This window comes from Puma concolor, chromosome C1 (genome assembly GCF_028749965.1).
Source record: "Puma concolor isolate L17-30 chromosome C1, mPumCon1.1.hap2, whole genome shotgun sequence".
Taxonomy (NCBI): domain Eukaryota; kingdom Metazoa; phylum Chordata; class Mammalia; order Carnivora; family Felidae; genus Puma; species Puma concolor.
This window is the reverse complement of record NC_141674.1, coordinates 42,265,999-42,292,790: the sequence shown is the minus strand read 5'-3', so window position 1 is coordinate 42,292,790 and position 26,792 is coordinate 42,265,999. Positions and strand designations below refer to the sequence as shown.

The 26,792-nt window shown below is 46.5% G+C and overlaps 2 protein-coding genes across 9 annotated transcripts in view; both read left to right on the top strand.

The window, feature by feature from the left end:
• Positions 1 to 8,802, top strand: part of ORC1 (origin recognition complex subunit 1) — a 33,458-nt gene extending 24,656 nt beyond the window's left edge. For 4 of the 6 annotated variants that reach the window (XM_086716987.1, XM_086716985.1, XM_086716986.1 and 1 more), the window contains 4 exons: positions 787 to 906; positions 5,307 to 5,476; positions 6,668 to 6,755; positions 8,461 to 8,802. In XM_086716987.1, the coding sequence (XP_086573113.1) occupies positions 787 to 906; positions 5,307 to 5,476; positions 6,668 to 6,755; positions 8,461 to 8,652 (570 nt within the window). In that variant the 3' untranslated portion in view covers positions 8,653 to 8,802. The other 2 variants (XR_015254699.1, XM_086716989.1) reach the window with 2 other exon arrangements.
• Positions 8,803 to 11,252: 2,450 nt separating this feature from the next.
• CC2D1B (coiled-coil and C2 domain containing 1B) lies at positions 11,253 to 26,496 on the top strand. Of its 3 annotated transcripts, none has more exons than XM_086716984.1 (25): positions 11,253 to 11,392; positions 12,953 to 13,039; positions 14,316 to 14,460; positions 15,263 to 15,369; positions 15,732 to 15,890; positions 16,319 to 16,444; positions 16,619 to 16,778; positions 16,990 to 17,171; positions 17,333 to 17,408; positions 17,519 to 17,629; positions 17,712 to 17,842; positions 18,056 to 18,128; positions 18,331 to 18,467; positions 18,769 to 18,886; positions 18,971 to 19,146; positions 19,542 to 19,667; positions 20,175 to 20,233; positions 20,322 to 20,438; positions 20,814 to 20,887; positions 21,033 to 21,091; positions 21,321 to 21,372; positions 21,770 to 21,869; positions 22,034 to 22,124; positions 23,360 to 23,489; positions 23,763 to 26,496. In XM_086716984.1, the coding sequence occupies exons 2-24, from the start codon at positions 12,974 to 12,976 to the stop codon at positions 23,486 to 23,488; spliced, it is 2,574 nt and encodes an 857-aa protein (XP_086573110.1). In that variant the 5' UTR covers positions 11,253 to 11,392; positions 12,953 to 12,973; the 3' UTR covers position 23,489; positions 23,763 to 26,496. The 3 variants fall into 3 exon arrangements, with proteins under 3 accessions (XP_086573110.1, XP_086573108.1, XP_086573109.1); XM_086716982.1 differs by having other exon boundaries at positions 18,751 to 18,886; XM_086716983.1 differs by having other exon boundaries at positions 11,255 to 11,392; positions 12,957 to 13,039; positions 18,751 to 18,886.
• Positions 26,497 to 26,792: the final 296 nt, after the last annotated feature.

The following is a 26,792-nucleotide window of genomic DNA, read 5'->3' as shown; positions in this document are numbered from 1 at the left end:
ATGCACTCTCTCTCTCAAATAAAAACTATATATATACACACGTGTGTGTGTGTGTGTGTGTGTGTGTGTGTGTGTGTACATATATGTATGTATATACACATATAAGCACTCACCCCTGCCAGGCAGTGTTCAAGCATGGAGCATAGCAGTGAACAAGGCAGACACAGCCTCTGCCCTCACAGACCTGGTGGTTCATCAGGAAGCACAATATCAAGTACTTACAGGGGTGATGAGTGAAGCCAGGAGCTGTGCCTGTGCTTATTGTAGAGCCCAAGATGGTCACAACCACTGTAATTAGAGCACCTCTTCCTTCATCTACTTCTAAATGATTCTGGTAGAGGGTTGCCTGGGCGGCTCAGTCGGTTAAGTGTCTGACTCTTGGTTTTGGCTGAGGTCATGATCTCACGGTTTTGTGAGTTTGAGCCCCGCATCAGGCTCTGTGCTGGCCGTGCAGAGCCTGCTTGGGATTGTCTCTTTCCGTCTCTCTCTGTCCCTACCCCACTCATGCTCTATCTCTCTCAAATAAAATAAATAATGATTCTGGTACAATAAAAGTTGTTTTAAACAAGATGAAAAAATACTTGAGAACTACTGTTGCCCTGCAGGATACCACTGGCCATTGTCAGTAGTGAAAGGAACTGGAATCTGTGGCGGTCCCAGGATGAAATGTGTCACGTGTTCTATGGGACTTGGGAACTAGTTTGGGAACTTGAGGGTGGCTGTCCAGCAGGACTGTCAGAGTGGGCAATTAATGAACTTATTCGTCTATTATCTTGTCTTCCCCAGGGTCTTACCAGGATGTCCTTCCAGCCCTATACTCACAGCCAACTGCAGCAGATCCTAATATCCCGACTCAAACATGTAAAGGCCTTTGAGGATGATGCCATCCAACTGGTAGCTAGGAAGGTAAGTCACTTTCAGGGAGCTCCTACTTGCACCTACAAACCAGGCGGCAAGTCTTTGCCGAGCACCTGCCTTGTGTTAGGTGCTCTGAAGATGAAGAGAAATTTAGAAAGTCCTATAAAAATAAATACCAAAAGTAGAAACAAAATTGGGAGCAATTCCTTAACCTTCTTATTGTATAATTAATTAGCAGGCTGTGAGTGTGGTGGGCTTATATACAAACGAAGATTAATTGATTCAGGTAACAGGCAGCTTTGTATAATGAAAAGGGTTATATAGGCAGTCAGGTAGCAAACCTGGTTTAAGTTCTGGCTCTAATACTTAATAGGCATTGGAAGGTTATATGAAAGTTACTTAAAAACTTCCTGAGCCTTAGTTTTCTTTGAAAAAATGGAAATAATAATAGGAAATAATAAGTAAATAAATGGGAATAATAATAATAGGGAATTAAATGAGATCATGTCTGTAATGTGCCTAGTAAGGTGCACACTCCAGGATAGGTGCAAGGTATTGGACATGCACATCCTCCAAGCTCACTGGGAGAATGCCAACCAAGACTATTCTCCAAGGCTGCTGAGGAATAAAGTAGTTTAAATGTCTGCTTCAAGCTAAGTGCAAGAAACCACACATCCACAGCATTTCAGCACTTAAAAGAAATACAAACTTTTTTCTGGTTCTTCTTGGTTGAAATGATCTGAATTCTCAGTGCCTATAGCAGCACATGTAATGCCAGCTCAGAGCTGGGTGCTGGGGTCAGAGGCAAGCCAGATACGATGCTTGTCTCTAAGGTTTGCTTTCCAGGAGCAAGATTCTCAAAGTTACCATCTAACCTTTCTGTTAGGTAGTTTTTCACTTTTGCTATCATGCACTTTCTAAAAGTTCTTTTTTTTTCTCTCTCTCTCTCTCCGAAGGGTCCTTTTTTCTTATGCTGTTCTGTTTATTTGAGGTTGTCTTCTCACTTTTCCTCCAAGATGCTTTTGTCTTTTGAATTTAGTCTCTGTCCTGCATGGTTGGAGACTTTCCTCAGATGTCTTGGTTGTCCACTCTGGTGTATGAGTAAAGATTAAAAAGCTTTTGGTAGCGCTGAGCACATGAGTGGGGCTTGTTCTCTGGGAGCTTCACTGTGGGGTAATCTGATTGGGCCAATTTCAGTATCTCCAGTTGTTTCCCATTAGGATAGGCAGATTTCCCAGACTGGGTGTCCCAGGTCCTGCCTGGAGGGCAGTATTCTGGGAGTGAGGGAGGTAGGCTGGAGTCAGAGAGGGTAGAGGTCTTCAAATCCAGCATGCAAACAGTAACCATTTATATATAGTGAGGGACATCCCCTCCCCTGCAATAATACCTAGTGTTCCCTGGTTCAGAGACTTTTTATCTTTATTTGAGAATAAATCTCTGAACTCATGCCATGGCAGAAGAGGGATAATCTCCCAGGCAAAGAGTTTTATGGAAACAGTACAAATTACCAAGGCACAAAATTTTCCTACAGAGCCCTAAAACTTCCTCAGTGGCCCTAATGTTTACCCAGCAGCATGAAATGGGGGAGGGATCTAGGGCAAGGGTCAGCAAACTTTTTCTGTGAAAGGCCAGGAAGGAAATGTAGGCTTTTTTTATAATAGTCTCTGTCACCACTATTCACCTCTGCCCTTTCATCTTGAATGCAGCCATGCACAGTATATTAAATGAATACTCACAGTTGTGTTCCAATAAAACTTTTTAAATGTACAAAAATGTATGGCAAGCTGTAGTTTGCTGATTCCTAATCTAGGGCATCAATTTCTTTTTTTCAACGTTTTTATTTATTTTTGGGACAGAGAGAGACAGAGCATGAACGGGGGAGGGGCAGAGAGAGAGGGAGACACAGAATCTGAAACAGGCTCCAGGCTCTGAGCCATCAGCCCAGAGCCCGACGCGGGGCTCGAACTCACGGACCGCGAGATCGTGACCTGGCTGAAGTCGGACGCTTAACCGACTGCGCCACCCAGGCGCCCCTAGGGCATCAATTTCTTAACTTTCAACCAGTCCTCCTTATTTTAGCCAAACATCCCCCTTTACCTCCAGTTCCAGTATCACTGTTGTCTGAGCATTTTGAAGATATATAGTGTAACTTCGATTCGTTCTTGGATTCCTTAATACTGGCTTAGGAATTGGCTTTCTCTGGTCTGCAGAGTCAACCACTACTCTGCCAACTTACAGAATTGGCTATTCTGTAAGCCACTATTCCCCCTGTTGCTTCCCATCCTTTTAGGGTTCTTGGTTTCACAAGGCATCGAATTTAGATGCTTTTTTTACTCAAAACTCTTGCCTGTCATTTCAAACCTCTCTTCCATTTCTTTACACATAAAGAAACAAATGTATCTTATGTTCTGTATCTTACCTGAGTCTTTGTGGATCTAATCCTATTGATTACTGTTTCCCTGCATATGTGCCCTTGTTTCCTTATTTCTGGGTCTTGAATTTTTTTTTTTTTTTTTTTTTTTTGTTGTTGTTTTGTTTTTTTCTATTGTATGCTCATGTTCCTTAGGGCTTTCTCTAAGAATTGAGGACTGGGTTGAAATTAGTTCATTTAGAATTTGTTTTGTTTTTCCTTCTGTCAGTTACCAAGGGCCACTATCAACTGGGACCGTTTTTAAACAAAATTCTCCACTTGAGGTTTTTAGGAGACACAACAGAAATTTGGGCTTCAAATCCATGGGAAGGCTTGTAGTTATAGGTTGGTTTTTACACCTACCTAGCACCAAGGTCTAAACAGGCCATTTTTCTTGCCATCTCTTGCATGATGGGTCTTTCATTCACCCTCAAGCTGAGGCTGTATTGGAGGTCACAGCCCAAGTTTATACAGGGTCTTCTGTTAGATTCCATGTTGGATGGGCCCTAGCTTTTCTTTCGTCTCCTGCACCCCAGAGCAGTTAAAAAGGGGGATTTATGGTCATCAAAGTTTGTGGATAAGAACTGGGCAAGAACTGCTTTGGGTGTTTTCTTGCTTTCCAGGGTCACCTGTTCACTTTGTTCTTTGTTCTTTGAGGTAGCTCTTGAGTCCATGTTACAAGCCACTACACGGTGCTGCTTCACAAGGCAGTGGGAATGCTGATTGGAGGGAAGAAGTGATAGGTGGAAACATCCATGGGACATCTTTACCAACTAAATGGGAAATTAGAGAAAGGAAGAATATAAACTGATACTCCTGTTCTTGTCTTGGGTTACTAGAAGAGTGACCTTTAGAATGTCTTAAATTTGCATTCTGGAAACTAATATACACAAAACATTTAAAGACTCCTATAATCTCACTTCCCTCAAGTGACTGCTTTTAATCTTGGTGTGTTGTGTATTTATATGCCTATACAATTTGCTGTTTTAAACTTAACATGGAATTTTGGAAGGAAGTAATCATTTCAGGATGTTGTCAGGCAGGACATCGTTACCTGTGATTGTTGTTGGGCAAGTGGTGGGGATTGCTGGCCGATATTGGAATACTGAGATCCTTGCAGGCTGCAGAGTCCAGGAATTCCCTCTGTGAAATTTAAAGTGCAAGTGGCTTTCTGAGTCAGTTTGGCAGAGTACAGGATTCCCTGTGAAGGGAATCTGCATGTGGAAAGAAAGGAGCAACAGCGGAGTTGTTGGCATTGTGGGTTGGTCTGATTCATCTAACCACAGAATCCTCTGTGTCCTTCAGCTTTGTGGCTCCCTTCCCTCTTTTTTTTTTTTTTTTTAAGTCTTATTTATTTACTTTTTTGAGAGCGAGAGCACGTGTGCATGTGCCACATGAGTGGGGAAGGGGCAGAGTGAGAGGAGACAGAGTCCCAACATAGGGCTGGAACTCACCAACCAGGAGATCATGACCTGAGCTGAAGTTGGACGTTCAACAGACTGAGCCACCCAGGCGCCCCCATATCCCAAATTTTTTTTTTAAAAATTTTTTTTTCAACGTTTTTATTTTTTTTTGGGACAGAGAGAGACAGAGCATGAACAGGGGAGGGGCAGAGAGAGAGGGAGACACAGAATCGGAAACAGGCTCCAGGCTCCGAGCCATCCGCCCAGAGCCCGACGCGGGGCTCGAACTCACGGACCGCGAGATCGTGACCTGGCTGAAGCCGGACGCTTAACCGACTGCGCCACCCAGGCGCCCCCCAAATTTTAAATAAAGCTGAGAATCCCTGCCCTTTCCATTATGGATTTATCTGTAAACCCAAAATAAAGGTTTGGACTAAAGGAAGAGCCCCAGGTACATTTTAGTAATTTATACCCGGGCTTCCACCAGGTTCCTACTGGGTCTAAGTACATAACATCAGGCTTAAGCCCATTCCCAGCACTGCCTTTCCTTTTTAGCTGAACACAGAACCTGTTGGTTTTTCCCCTGGGCTGAGATGGTAAAGGGACCTCAAGGAATAAAATATTCCCTCTTGTAGGTAGCAGCCCTTTCTGGAGATGCACGACGCTGCCTGGACATTTGTAGGCGTGCCACAGAGATCTGTGAGTTCTCCTGCCAGAAGCCCGACTCCCCTGGCCTGGTCACTGTAGCCCACTTGCTGCAAGCAGTAGATGAGATGTTTTCGTCATCATATATCACTGCCATCAAGTAAGTTGCTTCTAATGGATGTGGATAACAATATTGTACTATGATTATGTAACTTGGTAAGTATAGCTGTAAAGGCAATTATATTACAATATACAAATGTTTCAGAGTAACACATTTGTAAATCCTAAAAGTACATAATGTTATATGTCAAAATGTATTCAGTGTTTTAAAAAGTAAGATTCTTTTGCTTCCTGACCCTGGACCTTCCTTGGAAAACCTCTGGAGAGGTCCACATTCTAGGAAGGCCATAGAAGTTTCTAAGCTTTTACTCATTCAGAACTGCATTTACTGAAGACACTGTCCTTTTCCCTCCCTCCCCCACTTCTTTCTTTCTTTAAGTAGGCTTCACACCCAGTGCACGGCCCAGCATGGGGCTTGAACTCACGACCCTGAGATCAAGACCTGAGCTGAGATAAAGAGTCAGACGATCAACTGACTGAGCCACCCAGGTGCCCCAGACACTATCCTTTTCTTAAGGGGCATAGTCTACAGAGAAATAGAAATGCAAATCTGGGGCACCTGGCTGACTCAGTCAGAAGAATGTGTGACTGTTGATCTTGAGGTGAGATCAAGCCCCACATGGGATGTAGAGATTACGTAAATAAAACTTTTAAAAAAATAAAAGAGGGGCGCCTGGGTGACTCAGTCGGTTGGGCGGCCAACTTCAGCTCAGGTCATGATCTTGCGGTCCATGAGTTCAAGCCCCGCATCAGGACAGCTCAGAGCCTGGAGCCTGTTTCAGATTCTGTGTCTCCCTCTCTCTGACCCTCCCCCGTTCATGCTCTGTCTCTCTCTGTCTCAAAAATAAATAAACGTTAAAAAAATAAATAAATAAAAGAAAAAATAAAGAAATGCAAACTTCGTACAGGAGGAGAACTGTGACCACTTACTGAGTGAAGTAAAATGCTGTTGGACTAGTTCTCTTACACTGAATGATACACTCTACTCATGAAATGAGTGTGCTGGTATATTTCCAGATACAGTTGCTGTGTTGCCTGGCTTCCGAAGTGGCATTTTCTATATCATCTTGAAACTTTAGGGGGTAGGAGAAAACTTGCTGAATAATATAGGAGAAAGTATTTCCCAGTTTTTTCTTCTCTTTTCTCTAAAGACAGAAAAACTTAATATTTTACTTTTCTCTGGGCTGGTGGTATAGCCATTTATGAGAATTCACATCTCATTTTCTTTGAGAAACTCCTCTGTTCTGGAACAGAGTTTCCTGAGAGCCATACTTGCTGAGTTCCGCCGATCAGGACTAGAAGAAGCAACATTTCAACAGGTAAGTGATTTTTTTTTTTTTTTTTTTTTTCCAAATCCTTCTAGATTTTGGTTTTGGTGTTTCTTAAATGGGTGGGAATTTCAATCACTGTGTAACAGTTAGTCTTTATTTGTGCCAACCTGTTATGTTACAGAATATCAGACCAACACCTATTTTTATGTGATATTTTTATTTAGTTGTATGAGAAGAGACCTTTAGCAACTGGTTTCTGCATATTAGATTGAAGGAGTACTATGTGCCAGATACTGTTTTAGGAGTAAGAGATTTAAAGATGAGTAGGAACAAGAGATATTGCCCTAATAAAGCTTGTGTGGTGGGGATAAGGCTCTCAGAATGACCCATTTTTTTCTTTAATTTTAATTTATTTATGTGCTAGAGAGAGAGGGCGAGGGGGCCAATGAATATGAGCAGAGGAGGGGTAGAGAGAGGGAGAGAGAGAGAATCTTAATTTAATGGAAAATTCCATTTTCCAGAGCCCCATATGGTGCTCTATCTCATGAACCATGAGATCATGACCTGAGCCCAAAATCAAGAGTCTGACACTTAACGGACTGAGCCACCCAGGCCTCCCCAGAATGACCCATTTTAAAAACAAATTAGACCAATCCAGACCTCCTTTGAGCATAGTTTCAGGTGTATCAAGTAAAAGGAATCACTAGGGCATGTACCTTAGAGTTCTGTTGAAAACTAGTGTCCATAGGTAATGAGCTGCCTTAAAATATTATTGAAGGTGTTTGAGTGTATACCTGGGAGTGTATATGTTTGTGTGTGTGTGTCACTATGTTTTAGACATACAAATGGAGAGGTCAGGAAAACATTTTCCTTCCAGCTATTTCTTTACTTCCTTTCACGTTTTCTTTAAATTCTGTTTTAAACATTTAGGTGTTGGTTATGTTTGCCCATTATTGTTCTTCTAGGGCCTGAGACAGCTCTTCTGTAGAAAGCAGCCTTCACTTCAGTTTGTAAACATTTCCTGAACATCTGCAGTGTGTCAATCCTGTGATGTGATCCAGGAACCCTGAGCTGAATTGGTCAATATCCCTGGCTCCTGAGAAGCTCCCAGCCTGGATGGGAGTGGGGGTTGGGGTGATTTATAAATAGAATAAGAGTGACCAGGAAGTGCTTCAGACTTGCCTGACACACTGGGGCGCTTTAGGAATCTGTTTCCCATTATCTTCCTGCCTGTCTTGTGCAGCATTCTTCCTGGGCCTTTCTGCTTTTCCAGAGGTCGTGCTTTAGTACCTGTGTGCTATTATCTGCTAAGGAAAATACCCTTGTAGTAAAATTTAACCTGAATTATGAAAATCTCAATTGGAACTCTCAATTCTCCCTGGAGACTAGGATTGTTTGTATGAGTGACAATTACTAGATATTTTATATCCATTAACACATGAGGGATGTGGCAGTATATTTAATAGATAAAACTGAAGCTCAAAAAGTGAAATCACTTGCCCAGGGTTGCATATTTAGGTGAATGGTAGAACCAGGATTCAGACCTGCTCTGATTCCAAAGCCAGAATAGCATTCTGCCCCTGCATTTGTGCCCCATTGGGGCACCTGTTGATGCTTTCAGGGTATTGAGTATCCTGGACAAGAAGTGTCTGACTTTCCTAAAAGAAGAGATAAATGATCAGGTACAGAATCAGGACTACCTTTCCTCTTAAACTTTCTGGCATTTGACCTCAGATTTGCTTTTTGTTTCTAGGTATACAGTCAACACGTGGCACTGTGCAGAATGGAGGGACTTCCGTACCCTACCATGTCAGAGACAATGGCAGTGTGCTCTCATCTAGGCTCTTGTCGCCTTCTCCTTGTGGAGTCCAGCAGGAATGACCTGCTCCTTCGTGTGCGGCTCAATGTCAGCCAGGATGATGTGCTGTACGCGCTGAAGGAGTGAAGAGCTTCACAAGGAAGGACTGTGATCAGATGTTTTCAAAGAGCTTGATTTCCTTTTTCTAAGCACATCAAATTGTAGCAAAGTATACTGAATGGAAATGGCTGTCATGTATTTTGGAATTTTCCATTAAATAATTTGCTTTTTCTAGAGCGTTTGAGAAGTTTGCAGACATTACAAACATCAGATTATAAAACCAAACCATCCTTCCTACTATAAGCCCTCCTTGTGATTTTTATTTGTTAGTGGCCCTGCCATTTACTTAATGGTAAGGTGGTATATACACAATTATATGTATCTGTATAAAATAGTTGTGGAAGAATATGTAAGAAATTGGTTACATTGGTTCCCTCTGGACAAGAACTAGATGGCTATGGTCAGGGATTAGAGGAAGACTTACTGTATGTCATGTATCTTTTTAACAATGTAAATATAACAAACTTAGTTTATAAAAAAGAACTGCTGGAAATAATACCAGTGACAAATAATCCATACCAACAAATAGCTAGAAAATATAATTTTTAAAAGTTATCATAAAAACAAATATTTAAATAAACTTAGAAGGCACAAAATATAAGGTATCAAGAAATATATGTAATAAAGAGATGTAATTAATCTCTAAATACAGATCTATTGCAGTCAAAATCTTGGCAGGGTTTTTTGTGTTACTTTGCAATTCTCATATTTATATTTCCAGCCAACAGTGGAACAGACATCTAAAACCTCCTTATGATGTAATAATCATGCCAGGAGTGTTTGACCCAAATCTGCTGATGAGAAAATTATCAGATAAATCAAAATTGGGGGAAAATATTACACAAAGCAACTGTTCCTCTTCAAAAATAGTATCACAAAAGACCAAAAAACCATGGGAGAATAGGGAAATGAGACATGGCTAAATGTACTGTGTGAAACTTGATTGGGTCTGGACTTAAGAGATACAATTATAAACAAAACTATGGACTATATATTATGTAAGTATTATGTAAATGTGAAACTTTGTGAGTGGAAAATACCGTAGTTATGTAGGAGAATGCCCTTGTTCTTAGAATTATGATGAAATATTTATGAGTGAAATACAATATCTGCAAATCTCAATTAAGAAAAAAATATGCACATATATTTATAACTGCATATAAAGGAGGATCCGTATCAGAATGAAGAATTACATAATAAAAAGGAAAAATGAGTCATCTACAAAGAAAACTGAATGACCAACAAAATGGCAACATAGTAAATGAGACTTGCAAGCCAAAACATTTCCACGTGTATTAGAGAAGGTTTCCATGACAATAAGGCAACAACTGGAACCCAAACGCCCCACTGATGGGAATATAAATTGAAACTACGTTGGACATAATTCGGTAATATCTAATCTGGAAAATGCAGAAATCCTATGAGCCAGCGATCCCACTCCTACCCTAAAAAACATGTGTACCCCAGGAGTTGTGTACAAGAATGTTCATTGTAGGGGTACCTGGGTGGCTCAGTCAGTTAAGGTCAGACTTTGGCTCAGGTCATGAGCTCACAGTTTATGGATTCCAGGCCTACCGCGGGCTCTGTGCTGACAGCTCAGCTTTCCACTCTATTGTACTGGGTTTTTTCTTAAACTGTGGTAGGCACCCTCGTATTTATGTCAATTCACACAAAAAATAGGAACTATTTATTTTGAGTACCTACCATGTCCATGCATGCACTGCTCTAGGCACCGGAGAGAACGTGGGAGAATTTTATGTTTTTATGGAGCTTGCATTCAAGCAAATATTGTAGATCTGTGTATATATTAAATATTTCACTATAAAACGTTTAATGAGAAGAAATATGGGAGTGAAACTTCAATTTTTAAAGTGGTAAAGACGGTCTCCTTGGAAAATCACCCAAAAGCAGTAAGGAGATGGAAAAGCCCTTTGTCCAAAAAAAACTGGGAGATTTTTTAAACCTCTAACTACAAACCGCAAAACAGTAATAGCTTAAAAGTTTGGAATTTAGGCAGGTGCGCGTTGCAAGATTTTAAGATGAAGATTCTCTTTAACGCCCCATCCACCCGCCATTTCATCGCCCTGCTGGTTATAGGCGTTATCTCGGTTTTAAACTGAAGCGACTTCATGAAGAGGTTCAATGAACACTGCCAGTCTTATCTTAGGTGTTCAACCCGCCTTCTGACTGGAAAAGGTACATTCAGTTGCTGAATGATTAGGAAACAAATGGTGAGCCCCATTTCTATTTCTCTAGACTCATTTACAAAGACAACACTGACGAGGGTGGCAAACAAGCCCCGCCTCCATTCAGAGTGGGGCGGGGCGAGAGCGTGAGGCCATGTAGGTCTGGAGAGTGCGCCCAGGGGCTTCATACTGGGAGTAGGGGAGGAAGCATAGCGAGGAACTTGTAAATACAAAAGGCAGAGGACGAACCTACTGCATTTGCGCCCTCAGCGCTACAACCCAACACCAACCAACGACCCTCTCCGCAAGCCTCGCCCTACCTGCCAAAGGCGCCTGCGCGTTGGAAAACCTCGCCCTTGGAGTCACCTGTTGGTTCGTCACGCCCACCTCGTATTGCGCATGCGTAGTGCGCGCCTTACGGGCCGCGGAGTCACGTGTGAGGGCGCGAGCAGTCTCCCGCAGAGTCGCTTCCTGTCACGGCAGCAGCTGTACCCGCTGCCACTGCGGCCGCCCGGGGGCCGCGGGAGCCCTAGGCGAAGCCGGGTGGATAAGGCCCGGGCAGGTTTTGGATCCGCCGCGAGGTATGCAGCGTACCTGCCCCTCGGCGAGGGGAGATACCGGGCAGCGGGGGAGATGGAGGCCTGGGGCCGGGCAGGGCTGCGCGTCCTGCCGCTCCGGAGTGGGGTCCCTCGGCTTCGCCTCCCCTGCGGCTTCCGCTATCCGCTTCTCTCCAGAATCTGGGCCCAACACCGACGGCCCTACCCGTTGCCCCGGAGCCGCAGACTCGGCATGTCTGACTGACCTCGTCTCTTCCCCAAGTTCGCTCGCTCCGTGCCCCCCGCTCAGGTGACGGCCCGCCATTCATTTAAGTCCGTGAACTCTGACGCTTGGAGTTACCCTGAGCGCCCCATCCCGTGCGCCCACATCCAGTTAACCTCGGAGCGCTGTAGATTTTACTCTCTGACGGTGGAATCCATCCGCTTCTCTGTCTCCCGTGCTCCCTTTGCTCACCTCTTTTGCGGGAACGTTGCGAGATGTTCTGTACCGAGAAGGCTTCCAGCCTCCATTCTCCTCCTACCCCTTCCCCTCTTTCGCCAGCGAGTTTCTGAGTCGTTGACCTGGTCCCTTCACGTCCACTGCCCTCAGGATAATGCCAAACGTCCTTTAGGCTTAAAGGTTTTTCTGTTTTGCCCCCTGTAGAGATTACAAGCTTCGCTTGTACCATTTCTTGTCTCACACTTTATGCCCCAGTAATCCCAGGTCTTTAGCTTTCTTGTGGAGACCACACTGTTTCTCACCTTAGAACCACTGTCAGGTTGTTCCCTCTTTTTGGAATTCCATACCCCTTCCTTACCTCCAACTTTTTCATGACGCAGCACAAGCATCACTTTCTCTAAGATGCCTTTTCTGTCTGTGCTGGATAATTGGCCACTGCTGGGGATCCCGGTTCCCTGGAGCTACCCTGTGCGGTTTTTGTCCACTGAAGAGGCTGTCCCCACCATGTAAATGTTCTTTGAGGGTTGAGACATGTCAGATTCATTCCTGCTCTCCCAGTGCCCAGCACAGATTTTCACATACTCCTGTGAAAGGTTGTGAGATCTCTGAATCAGAATGCTGAGTCAGATTTCTCTAGAGCAGAATGTCTATTAGACTTTGTGTGGTGATGAAAATGTTCAGTGTTTGTGCTGGCCAGTGGTAGCCACCAGCTGAGGAACTGGACTTTAAATTTTAATTAATTTAAAGTTAAAAGCCATAGATGGCTACCATGTTTGGCACAGTTTTAGAGCCTTTTGGAATCCCACCCAGCCTGTACCAGCCCTGTTCCTGAATCTACTTTCCTATGCCACTCCCCCTCACTCAACCTCTTGGGTTTAATCCAAATTGGTCAATCAGTTCAGTAAGTTTTATTGTGTGTCCACAGTCCCCGCTTAAACCCATTAATAGGTGGGTCCCATCCCTTCCGTCTCCCATATTGCTTGCTTCATTGCTATGATTCCAGAGTTAGTATTTCATCCTTTGGTGTTAAACATTGCTTTTTTTTCTCTGGGAGTTTACTATAACCACACCTTACCACAAGGTTGCAGTATTGGAGGTGGGGCTTATAGGCTGCTCCAGTCTGAGTCTCTTCCTCTCCCCACCAGACAGGTGTCTAGGCTGTCGAGATGCCAGGGCCAAGACCTCGGAAAGGCCCTCAGGCCAGTGGTCAGGGTGTGGCAGCTGCAAAGCAGGTATGGACACACACAGCCTCCTTCACTTCTCGGCCTGAGGTTGGGGGTGGGGGTGGGGGGTGGTCTCTAGACAGCTTGGGCAAACGGGGTCACCTGTTTGACTTCCCCATTAGTGCAGAGACTTTGAGCAGTTCCTCCTACAGTTGGCAGAGACCCTGTGACTAGCCCCTGCCACCCACCTGTGGAGATGAGGCCTGAACTCTTTTGTGTTTCAACCCAGGCATCCTCCTGCCATGGCCATCTCCCTATGAGTGATCTGGAGGATTCAGGAACCACCAAATTTAGGGTGTTCTGATGGGGTGTCAGCACTGTTATGGGTTTCTCATTTACTGCCATGATTTTGCTTGCTAGCCAAGGATACCGGGGCTTGAGGACTGTGCCTGGAGAGTTTTGCTGCTTAGGGACACAGGGCTGTGGCCCAGGTGGGAGACAGAAGTCTATTCTCTAATCTGCTCCCTTTATTTCTTCTGGGTCGAAGTCCTGAAACTTCTTAGTCCATTCTTAATGTCTTAAAAGAGGCGAGTAAGGGAGGTTGTGGGATAAAGAGCATACACTGAAGTCATAAGACCTTTATTTTTAAATTCTAGGTCTGCCACTTACAAGGCTGTCTCAGTTTCATCTGAACTTGGAGATAAAAATAGGACTACCTTTTCCTAGAGTAGTCAAATTCATAGAGACAGAAAGTAGAATGGTAATGGACAGGGGGAGGGGGAAGAGGGGAGTTGTTTAATAAGATGAAAAGAGTTCTGTAGATGGATGATGGTGATGGTAGCCCAACAGTGTGAATGGGCTTCATGCCACTCAACTGTACGCTTGAAAATGGTTAAGGTGAGGGGCACCTGGCTGGCTCAGTCAGTGGAGCAGGTAGCTCTTGATCTCGGGATCCTGAGTTCAAGCCCCATGTTGGGTGTAAAGCTTTAAAGAAAATGGTTAAGATGATCATTTGTATGTTAGATATGTTTTACCGCAATTAAAATAAAATAGGACCTACTTCTCAGGATTGTGAGAATTAATGAAAATAATTATATAGAGTGCTAAGTACAGTGCCTGGCATCTAGTGCTATTATGTTGTGAGTAATAATAATGGCAGTGTAGTCTTACTGGGTTCTTTATAGTCACCAGGGAGATAATTGTTCCAAAGGCTAATGTTTCAGGCCTCAGTTTCCCTATTTGCACATTGGGCTTCACACACAGTGAAGGAGTCACTGACTGCCTGAGACTGGCCCTGGGGTTGGGCCTCATTGTATGGTTCCTAAGAACCCTTCTCTGCTCTCAGCTGGGGCTCTTTGTGGAATTCAGCCCAGAGGACATGCTGCTGGGGATGGAGGAAACTGAAGATGATGGGGACCTGGAGGCTGAACTACTGGCCCTCACAGGGGAAGCAGGGGTCACTGACAAGAAGCCAGCACCCAAGGGGCAGGGTGAGTTTGTGTCATTGGGCTGGCTCAGTGCTGGGACCAGATGGGTTCAGGCAGGTAGAGAGGTTCTCTCCTCACAACTGGCAGGAGCCCATTAGATATCCTGGTCCTTCTGATATCCATTCTTGTGCAGCATTCCCACCAAGAGGCCATCTTCCCCTGTGTGAAGGGAAGCTCACTCCTCTGACTGCCCCCCTCCCCATTGTGGACAATCAGCAGTCTGATTCTCTGACTCAGGTCTCCTGTCTTAGATGTAGCCAGGGCCCAGTACAGAGGAGGGGCTCAGCATGGACTGCATTGGGCACATAATAAATTCACAGAAATTGTGTCAAATGTGTAAGTAGATGATTAGATGAGCCTGGGTTTGAGTCATCGCTCTGCCCCCTACTAGGATTGCACTGTTAGGAAGATTATCTTTGGTTTTATTATCAGTTCACTCTTTAAAATGGAGATCATATTATTTATCTTGCATAATTGTTGTGAAGCTTCAGTGGATGTTAAAAATCTTACATATGTGAAAGGTGTGGTGGGGGGAATGGATGGACATGTCTATGAATAACTACAACACAAAAATGCCAAGAAGGGAACAGCTTATTGCTTGTTGGAGGAGCCAGGAAGCTTTCCCAGCTGAGGGTCTTTTGAGCTGGGTCACAAAGGAAGAGCAGGAATTTTCCAGGTGGGACTTTGGCTGTGGAAGGGAAGGAAGATTTCTACCTGGGTGTGTCTTGCTGTCACAGTGAATTGAAGACACTCCTCATGGACTTTTTCTGAGTTGCCCTGAGCCTCTGTAACCCTCTTCCCTCAGCCCCCCTGCCTATGGCCCACATCGAGAAGTTGGCTGCGGACTGTATGCGGGATGTGGAGGAGGAGGAGGAGGAGGAGGAAGGGCTGGAGGACGATGCAGACTTGCTGGTGCGTCTGCCAGGCTTGTGTCTGAGGGCTCTGTGGTCAAACCTGTGGAGGAGGCCTGGGGTTTGTCTCGTGTGTTCTGAGGTTGAGTGAGTGCCTTGCTCTTTTTGGGCCCATTTTCCCAACTACACTGTGAGACTAATCCTCTTTGGTGTGTGGTCTGAACTATGCATTTGGGGATTTTTAGATTTGTAGTGTTTACTGTTTTTAAGGCTCTCCTTGGTCAGATTAATGGTAAAAAGGACTTTTAGGCACAGTGACTGATATTGGGAAATATCGCTGTGGGGAAAAGGCCCTTTATTCTTATATCCTATCATGTATATGGCCATGAGGCTTCCAAGCTCCTGAGACTTGTGTCTCCCCAGACTGAGCTGCAGGAGGTCCTGGGTGAAGGTGAGGAGGCTGGGCCACTGGATGGTGATAAGACAGCCAGCCCAGGTGGCTCTGAGGAAGAGAAGGGACAGGAAAACATTGAACCTCCAGGACAGACAGCTCTACTAACAGCTTCAGTCCCAGCAGCTCAGGTAGGTTCTGGAGGGATCTTGTGTGCCTTTGATGCCCCTACATGTCTGTGTATAACATGCATGTAGCGTGGTTTGCATAGGAAGGCTGCAATAACCCCTCCCAGGGCCCTCCAGCAGCTGCCCCAAGCAGAGACAAAGCCTGAGAAACTGCTTGGTGGCTGGCCAGCCTCAAAGGCCTCTCTGTTCTCCCAAACCACCCCCTACAGCCATTTCCTGGCTTCCACAGACTGTCCAGGCCTCTGTGTTTGCCTCTGACACGGCCTCTGGCCTCTCCAGTGAGTCTTTGCCTCGTAGCTTGAGGCTTTTAGGCTCTTCCTTCTCCTTGAATCCAAGAGCTCCATTTTCTGGGGCAGCTTCCTTGCAGGGAGGGAGCAGCAGGGGCCTAGCTGGCCCTGGAGTGGCCATGCCCTGAACTGAAGTATCTACAGGCTGGAGGGCCTCAGGGACTGCAGGCTCTGCTGGAGGATCGGATCCACAACTACCGGGAGGCTGCAGCCAGTGCCAAGGAGGCAGGTGAAGCAGCCAAAGCCAGGCGCTGTGAACGTGGCCTAAAGGTGGGTTGGGCCTTGCCAGAGAGCAGGGCTGCGTGGAGTGGGGCAGAGGACAGTGGGTGAAACAAGAGGGGAGGCGCTTCCCCTCTGGCTTGTGGAGGTGAAGGATTCCTGGCCTGTCTTCAAGCAGGGTTCAGGCTAAGATGGCTGGCTGGATTTCTGGGTTCTCTCTCTCAGACTCTGGAGTCCCAACTGGCTGCTGTGAGGAAAGGCAGGAAGATCAGTGAGGATGAGATTCCACCTCCAGTGGCTTTGGGCAAGAAACAGCTGGCCGCCCAGGAAACAGCTGACAGGAACCCTGAGGCAGATGCCCCAGCTCCCTTCATGATGGAGCCAGGTATCTGGAGACCTTTAGGTTCTATCCTAGTTTCGAGTCAGAGCCCATGGCCCACCTCCCCATCCTGCCACACTGTCCATTGTCATCAGATGCACCTTCTCTGAAAGGTTCTCAGGCCAACCAGATCTGTAGGCAGTAGGCACAGGGAACCCATGGTATGTACCTTCTTTGACCCTCATGCCCCGTCTTCGGCCTTTTTGTTTCTTAATAGACAACCCCTGCCAACCTGAGACAAGCCTCTTGGGCAGTCCTGGCATTTCTGCCCCATCTGATTCAGACCCAGACCCACAGGCCCTGTTGTCAGCCCGACAGAGAGAGTATAAATTGGCTGCCCTGAATGCCAAGCGGGCTGGAGACTTAGACCGTGCCCGAGAGCTCATGAGGATTGGGAAGGTATGATGTCTGAATCAGAGGCCCTGTATTCAAGCCTTTGTTTCACATAGGGGGCCACAGTGACCTGGAGTAAGTCTGGTCGGGGGCAGGGAGGGAGGGGAGGAGGTTTCAGCCCAGAGTTTACCCTGGTTTTATGCCCACATCTGCTTTTCCTATTACAGAGATTTGGTGCAGTCCTGGAGGCCCTGGAGAAGGGCCAGCCTGTGGACCTGAGTGCCATACCCCCGGCACCTGAGGGTCAGTATGGAGCCAGTGGGGTGGGGCCTGCTCAGGGTGAGGTTGGGGGGAAATTTCAGGGCTGGGGCTGCCCAGGGACCCCCATCTACGCCTCTACTCTGTGTCCCCAGACCTGAAGCCCCTCTCACAGGCTTCCAAGGCCCTCACAGAACCCTCAGTTGTACCCCCAGCTGTGGAGCGAGTGCAGCCAGTGATGGCCCCTGACACTCCAGCAGCCCCAGGTAGGATGGGATGGTGGGACTGTGGAGTGGGGGACCTGGAGAGAGGCAGCAGAACTGACACCATCTCCTGTATCCTTTCAAGTGGTCCCTGCTGAGCCACAGACAGTGCTGGATGCCCTGCAGCAGAGACTGAACAAGTACCGTGAGGCAGGCATCCAGGCCCGGGGCAGTGGGGATGAGCGCAAGGCCCGGATGCATGAGCGCATTGCCAAGGTGGGCCCACAGCTGCACAACCCCTGCCCCATGTCAGCCTTCTGTTGCTGCAGTTAGTCCTGGTCTTTGAGTCTCCATCTATCTGTCTCTCTTTCTGGACTTCCTACTGCCTCTGGGGTCTTTTTCCTTCTAGGACTGCTTTCAGTCTTCCTCTCCCTGTGTGGAGCCTGTAGACTGCAGCCCACTGTAAGTTCTCCCTTCCTTCCCTTGCAGCAATATCAAGATGCCATTCGAGCACACCGGGCAGGACGGAGAGTTGACTTTGCTGAGTTACCTGTTCCTCCAGGTGAGTGGGGCTTGGGCTAGGGGCTTTTTGAGGAGGTCTCTGAGCAAGAAAGGGGGAAGGGGAAATGATTTCTCCTGTATCTGCCTCTACTCTGTGGGAGCCACCTCTCCCAGCCATGGCCAGGAAGACCCAGCCAAGGCCCACAGCAGCCTGTGCTTCCCCAAGGCTACCTATCCTCTTCCAGCTGTCTTTTCTTCCACAGGATTCCCCCCCATTCCTGGCCTGGAGCCCATTGTGGGCACTGATGGGGATGTAGTGGCAGCTACTTTAGCAGCTGCCCAGAAACTGGCTTCCTCGGAGGATACAGCCCCAGCAGAGGAAAATGAGGATGAGGATGAGGTTTGGCTCAGGGCCTGGGACTTCCAGGGGCTGGTGGGGGGAAACCCCAGATGAGGGGTAAACCCAGACCCTGTTGTTATCCATACTAACAAGCCCGGGGAGGTAGGTATGCTTTCTTCTGCTTTACAGAGAAAAAACTTAGCCAAGGGTACCCAGCTAGGGGTTAGCAGAGCTAGATTCAAACCAAGTCTAACTCCAGAGCCCTGGTTCAGTCCACATAACCCTGTAAGTTAATGCAGCCTTAGGAGGAGAGCCTGGGTGGGGAACAGATTCTGTGTGACAGCTTCCCGGGAACATGCAGGATAAGCTCCCAGCCCAGGCCCCAGTGGCCAAGAAGCCAGCACAGCCTGTGGTCCCTTCATTCCGTGCCCTGCCAGAGACCAAGGCCTCGAGTTCTAAGGAATCATTGAGTCCCTCTGGTGAGTTGGGGAGAAGAGGGATGGAAGAGTGAAGACTGTAGTGAGGGACAGGCATGATTCTAACCATTATCCCTTGCCCTTCAGTGCGCGAGCAGCTGGCATTGCTAGAGGCACGGAAACTGCAATACCAACGGGCAGCCCTGCAGGCCAAGCGCAGCCAGGACCTGGAGCAGGCCAAAGCCCATCTGCGGGTAGCCAAATGCCTTGAAGCTCAGATCACCCAGGTACGACGAGCTGGCCGACCTGTGGACTTCTCCAAGGTGAGTTTCACTTGTTTAAGCAGCTGGACTTTTCAGGCAGAGGAGGCATTGGCAGCCTTGACAGGCAGGGCGGTGAATGAAGCAGCTGCTTGGAGGGGATGCGATGCAGATAGGATGCAGACAGAAAGAGCTTGTTGCTTATGCTGCTCTACCCCATTGCCTGAAGAGAGACCAGGGAAGGCCAGGCGGGCTGCCTGTGGTCAGAGATGACGAGGCATGGCAAGGCTAGTGGAAAGCAGAGCAAAGCTTGGGATAGAATGGGGAGGCAATGAGTTCCCATCACTGGAGGTTAGTAGAAACTGGAGAAACATTTAGTTTTGCTTCTGCATTTGTTAGGCTCAGTAGAGGAATAATCTGACTCTTGGGGCCCCTGAGGGGCCTTGTGACCTGAGCAGGTCCCTTCACCCTTGACGGATGAGGAGGGTGACTTCATCCTCATTCACCATGAGGACCTGCGACTCTCCCAGAAGGCTGAGGAAGTATATGCCCAGCTACAAAAAATGCTTCTGGAGCAACATGAGGTCAGTGGACTGCTGGTCTGTCTTCCCCTTTCAGTGCCCACAGCATCCTTTGGGTAAAGTTATGGGGCCCAGATCAAATAGGCCTGGATTCAAATTCTAGCTCTTCCACTTACTGGTTGTGTGACAATGGGTAAAGTACTTTATAGATGGGAGGAAGAAAGTTTCAAGGGAGATGGATATAGATGTATATTTTTGTATGTGTATATCTATCTGAACTGCTGCCTTTAAGTCTGCTTGTGAAGTGATGTTTGTATTAGGTTTTGAAGGAAAAATAGGAGTTTGCTAAGTGAATTTTGGGGAACGGCTATCCTCAGGAAAGGAAACAACAAAAACTTAGGCAGAAGAGTCTGATGGAACTTGGGAACAGTGGCCTTGGATATGGTAGGTGTTGGGAGAAGGAGGGGTGAGGCTACAGAAGAAGGTTGGGACTTTCAGAAGTCAGGCTTCAAATGCCAACCTAGATGTTCCACTGTGGGCTCTGCAGTCACTCTGGGCCCTTGTTTTTAGAAGTGCCTGCTATTCTCCAAGCAGTTCATGCACCAGGGCAATGTGGCCGAGACTACCCGGTAAGTGCAAGGCCTCGGGCTGGGGCTTATCGGGTGGGAAGGAGAAAGTGAGCCCTGCAGTGCTGACATGCCCACCCATCCCTGTCAGGTTTGAGAAACTCGCTCAGGACCGTAAGAAGCAGCTTGAGATCCTGCAGCTGGCCCAGGCTCAGGGCCTTGACCCTCCCGGCCACCACTTTGAGTTGAAGACATTCCAGACTGTGAGGTGCCAAAGCCTAAGGGAAACAGTGGCTCCATGCAGGGATAGGACAAGGGACTGGAGACTTAGGCCCCTATAGTGAGGCTTCCCAGGCTTGGCCTGGCCATAGGCGCTGGGGTTGGGAGGAGTGGGCTTAGCTACCTGCCTGTGAGAAGCTCAGAGCTGGGTGGTGGCTGTGGAAGGAACTCTGGACTGGAGGTCATATAGGTCTGAGATCTATCTGTATACCAGCCCTGCCACCGTTAGCCCAGACAATCTTTGCTTCCCTGGGCTTACTCTCCTGACCACTTCTCCACTGGGCAGGCAAATAGGCGCTGGAAGAGAGGACCTTTTCCTACCACCTGCTTCACTTTGTGCTTTCTCCTTGTTTCTTGGCTGTAGGATCTTCTCAGAACTCAACAGCACAGAAATGCATCTGATCATTGTCCGGGGAATGAACCTCCCAGCCCCTTCAGGTAGCCCAAGAGCCACCTTTACTTCAGACTGGTGCCCAGACACTTCACCCCCGGTCAATATAGAGAGGCATTGGCTCATCCTCCATATTAAGCACTAGGCTCTGTGGTACTTCTTCTGACCCTGACTCTCACTTCTCCTTCATAGGAGTGACTCCTGATGACTTGGATGCTTTTGTGCGGTTTGAGTTCCACTACCCTAACTCGGTGAGGTTCAGGGAGAGGTAGGATCCCCCGGCACCCATCTTCCATCCAGGACCCTGTGCACAATTTCTCTGCATTCCCTGGGAGGTCTGGCTACAGGGAGCGGTTTAAAGACCCTTGGATGCATTCTTCACGGGGGGAAGTCACTTCCCTCAACATTTAGCCTAGAGTTCTTTGCCCTATACAGCTGTTTTTTCAAACTACCCTTACCTCTCCCATCTTACTGCTCTAGGACCAGGCTCAAAAAAGCAAAACAGCTGTGGTGAAGAACACAAACTCTCCAGGTGAGGACCGCTTTCTCTTCTCTCTTCTTCTCTGATATGTGTGCAGCATTTTTTTTTTTTCAGAGTGCTTTCAGATCTGTTCTTAGCTGGTTTACTCAACTTGGGAGATAAAAGTAGTTGGGGAAACTGAGGCTCAGAGAGGTAGAGGGACTTGCCTAGGGCCCCATAGCAAGGAGGTGGTGGAAATGGGAGTTGAATCCCATTTTGGTATAATCTGTGTCTAATAAGACTACAAAAATTGTCCGAGTGGACTTTCAAGGCCAGGACCTAGATGCTCTACCACCCTCTGATGCAGTCCCTTTGAATTGCTGGCAGAGAGAGGGGAGGCCAACTCTGGACCTCTGGGTCCAGGAAATCCCTGGGAGCCCACGCCACTTCTTGTCTTCTCCCATTGCAGAATTTGATCAGCTCTTCAAACTAAACATCAACCGAAACCACCGGGGCTTCAGGAGGGTGATCCAAAGCAAAGGAATCAAGTTTGAAATCTTCCACAAAGGGTGAGGCCCTTGTCAGGTACATTGCCAAGATGGGCTGGGTGGAAGGAAGGGCTTCTGTTGCTGCCCCTATTGCTATTCAGTCTTCCTGCATTGGGCACAGCCAGCTCATTCCTGCCTTCCCTGCTTTTCCCAGTCCAATACCCTGCTGATTCTTGGTTCCCCAGATCCTTCTTCAGAAGTGACAAGCTGGTTGGCACAGCCCACCTGAAGCTGGAGCGGCTGGAGAATGAGTGTGAGATCAGAGAGATTGTGGAGGTAGGATGGGCAAACCAGACGACTTGGCAAATACCCCACATTCACTGAACATCCACTCCCTACTGTAGGTTTTTTGTGCCCATTAATGAAAAAATATCCACAAATGCGCTGTAGACTAGGTGCTATTCCTGTTTCACAAATGAAGAGATTTAAAGGATCTGAGAAAATTTCATAGCATCACAAGAAGCAGTGATACTCTTTCCACAATACTCTGAGTCACCTAAGCTCCCAGGTATGGTGGCTCTTGAGGGGTCTGATCATTGCTGTCAACTTGGCATACATAAATTCCTAGGTTTTGGGGGCAGAGTTGTGGGTGGAGCAGTTGTCTAGCCATCATGAAGAAGTGGAATAGGCTCTGGACATAAAGCTGATAAGGTAGTTCCAGATTGGGGGCCCACAAGAATGCAGCTAGTCTGTGTTTAGGAATTGGCTCCAGACAGCTCCTTAAACTTGTATGAACTTACGTGAATTTCATAGGCAGGGACTCTGAGAGCTTGTCTATGACAGGTGAGGAAACTAAGGTCCAGTGACAAGGGTGTTCCGTAAGCACAAATATTGTGTCCCTGGCAGACCTCAGCCCAGATCCTTGCTGATGCATTTGTAGGCCAGGGCTTTTCCCTCTACAGTGTGCCTGCCCTCACTCCCTGCCTGTTTTGGGGGGGCCCGGTGGGGGGATGTTCTTAAGCCAGGTCTGCTCTGTGTTTGCCCAACTACAGGCAGACTTCTTGAGCCTGTAGTCCTGCTTTGTACTCTAGCAGCCCAGGCTCCTGCTTGGAAGGAAGGGAGCAGTGTGATGGGTGGAAAGGAACGCTTGGCCTGGGTTCTAGTCCTGACCTTGCCACACGGTGGTTTCGTAGCCTTACCATTCACTACTTTCTGAGCCATCTGTGAAGTATGGGTTTGGGCTTAGTGGTTTTCAGGCTATAGCATGAAGCCAGAGCATTTTTTCCAGGAACTGTGAGGAAACTGAGTGGGCAGAGCTCTGGGTTTCTTGTCTCTTTAGAGCATTGACACTTCTTTGGATTTCCATGTTAGTTTTTATAAGACTTAACCACCAAAAAGCAGGTTTTATAAGACTAAAACCACCAAAAAGCAGGAGGGCAGCATTGTCATGGAGACTCTTGTGTTGACACTGAAGGACAGTTGAGCTCCTTTCTTTCCTGTGAGCATAGGGAGCGGTCTGCTCCCAGCCCCTGGCCCATCTCACTTATCATCTCCCTCTGTGGTCCTCACAGGTCCTGGATGGAAGGAAGCCCACTGGGGGCAAGCTGGAGGTGAAAGTGAGGCTGCGGGAGCCTCTGAGTGGCCAGGATGTGCAGATGGTCACTGAGAACTGGCTGGTCCTGGAGCCCAGAGGCCTATAAGGTGGGCATCCATCTAAGTCCTCAAACTTCTGCCCTCAGAGACCCTTCCAGTACTCCCCTCCTATCTGGGGAGAAGACGTAGGAATTTCTCATCTGTGAGGACAACTAGGAGGCAAAACTGTTGGGTAGGGCTTGGGCTGAGTTTCTCATGATCCTCAAGAGAACTGGGAAGGGAAGTTAACCTTCCCAGGTCTGTCACAGGAAATCTTTTCTAAACTGTTAGCATATTCACTGCGGTTTAGACTTACTGTGTATGCTTTGTGCCCTTGTGCAGGAGATTGTCAGTACTGGGAGAGGAGTCAGGCCAGCAACTGTGTGCAGGAGCATACTTTTCTCAGCTCTGCTGGCTACAGAAGCCTTTGTACATAGGAAGATGCTGCTACTCAAGCACCAAAGATCTGTTAAGTATGTGCATTACTGACACACAGCAAGGTCTTTTCCTGTTGCTGGCCCCTCCCTGGACCTCCACAAAAGCAGGCCTGGATTCCAGGAGTCCCCTCCCCCCTTCCCTTGCCTCCCCCTCCCGCTGAGAGAAGGCAAGGATAGCCTCATCGCTCTGTGACTGAGTCTTACAGCCCCTTAACCCCTGTTTGGCAACTGTGTGGAGCTTACCACAGCCTCCAGTTGCAGCGTCTCTGGATGTGCCTTTAAAAGGTCTAACTAAGGGATGGGAGAACTTGAGGGTGATCGGGAAACCCCCTGCCTAGGGTGCAGGCAGGGTTCCGTGACTCCTGCTTAGTCAGTGGCAGCCTATCCCACATGACTCCGTTTACCCCAGCTGTGCCTGTGCCTTGGTTCCTGACTGCTGCTGCACTCGCCTCCCTGCTTCCCAGAGCTTCAGTGGAGGAGGAGGGAATGTGTGGTGGGAAATAAGGGTGAGGTTGGATCTCGGGTTTGGTCCATGCATTTAAGACTAAATGACTGTTAACTAGAAGAAAAAAAAATAATATATATATATATATATATATATATATATATACATATACATATATATATATGTATGTAATTTTATGTAGCCGTTTTTATTTAAGAAACTAGATCTAATTCATTATAGGGGTTTTACACTCTATATGAAGAGTGATCATCAAAGTCCTAAATAAAAGCCCTGTTCCCTGTCACTTTTAAAGCAGGAGTGGCAGTAACATTTGTTAATTGATAGAAACTGCTGCTATGGCTTCCTCTTTTGAGAGAGGGCAAGGGGAAGCCTTGTGTCTTCCGAGGATCAGTGAGAAGAATCCCTTAGTTCCTTCCTAAGAGATCCTCCTTTGGCTTTGTTTTTCTGAATGGATGGAGACGATGGAGGGATTTGTAAATTACAATAGATTTAATATTCAAAACTGCAATATTTTGCATTTCTTAGAAATAAACTTTAATATCTCATTCCCCCCCCCCCCTTTTTTTGAAGCATTAACTTAGGTTCAACAAAGCATTCCTCAAGATTTTTTAAAGGCTACGAGTGAAGCAAATACATTCAGCTTACTGGTCACTATAGTATTGCATAAGCACAGCTCAGGGATTGAGCTTTTATGTGTCTTTTCCCAGGATAGGGCTGGACCATGCTTCCTGCCCTTAAGAGTAGAGCTGTTAGTGGATAACAGGACAGGAATGACAAGACAGTTTTCTAAAAGCTTTCTGGCCAGTCTTACTTACCTATGTGTGAACTACCAACATTTCCACAGATGTGAGATTTAACACTTCATTGCAATCCTATCTGTGTGTCAAACAAGCAGTAATCTAGAATTAAAAAGGATTGTTGGGCTTCTTAAGGTGACCTAGAGCAAAGACGGGTGGTCAGGAGGGTTCCTGACCCAACCTAGTCTTCCCCTAAGGGTTTGCACCCAACATGGTGCTTACTAAGAGGGCCACATGGACAGCTGTGGCTATTTATCCTCAAAGGTTTCAACAACCAGCCCTAGGAATTTTTGAACCCAGGCCTGTGCTAGAAATGCCCTATTCCAATGTGATAGGAAGTTTTCTGTGCCTCAAGGATTTCCCTTCACAACCTGTTTTACTTCAGTCTGTTTCATTACCCTTTGCTTTTGGAAAACAGAACCTCCAGGCTAAGGAAGGCAAGACAAAGCCGCCCATTGGACTTGGAAACTGAGATTCTTAAAAGGCCTTTGTTGCAGCCAAGGCATGCAGGGGTCACTGGTAGTGGGAGGAGCCTACTCCACCTCCTTGTCCCAAGATTTGTCCTAATGTAACAACCAAACATCAGAGATCAGTGATTCCTGGGCATTTGGGAACCAGGCACAACCCAAATAGCTTTACATTTTAAATTCTTCTATCTAGCGCAAGACATGCTTTCTTCAGAATTACTGAAATGAACAAAATATGGAATAAAATATTTTTTTAGAAATTTATCTTATTAAAGGGCAAAAATATTTTGTGACTTTAACATTACTTCCCTTTCTTACAGCACCATTGTGAAACCTGCATTATTACTTCTAAATTCTGAGCATGTTTTCTAAAGGTTTCTGGGCAGCTCCTAAAAGATTTTGTCCCTTAAGTAAAAGTAGTTCCTTTTAGGATGAAACTGTGGGGCTGAGACTGGTAGAGCCAGGAAGCTTGCACCTGGTCCAGTGCCATCACAGACAGATTCTTCCCTCTCAGGGCCTCAGATTCCCAAGCTCTAAACTGGGCATTATCATTCCTGCTCTATTCTTTGGCCTTTCTGGCCACACATTCAGTCCCTAAAAATCTCATTACCATTATTATTAAAATAGAAACCACTACCACAAACATGTTATAGAAACAGTGTTCACATTGCTTGATGACTGAAACACATTAGATGCAAAAATTATTCCCCAGTGGTTAGTTATGATAGAAGTAAATCCATTTTGAAATTTGGGGCCCACCAGCATTCAGGAACCACTGAATGGTTCTTGATGGAACCATCCTAATGGATGATGGAAGACATTAGATGGGAACTTAGGGCAAAGTTTCTGTAGCCCTGGAGACCAGCAAGTGCTCAGAAAGTGTCAATAAAAATACATGGAGAAACTACACTGCCTGGCATTTGGTAAGAATTCAATAATTTTTTAAAAAATTTAGTAAGTTACCACAATGGCAATTCTTTTTTTCCTTACAAAGATCTCTATATCTCAGTCTTTTAAGTTTATATTCTAGAAAATTATCACTTATTTAGAAACGTGAGGTTTCAGTCCTCCACTTGATAGAATTCTTATACAATATATAGAAATAAAACAAGGGGGAAAAAGTAAACTAACTTTGGTTATTTTATGCTCAGCTCCACAAGATGATTTTACTAAACATAAAGGATATTTTATATAGTTGAGAACAG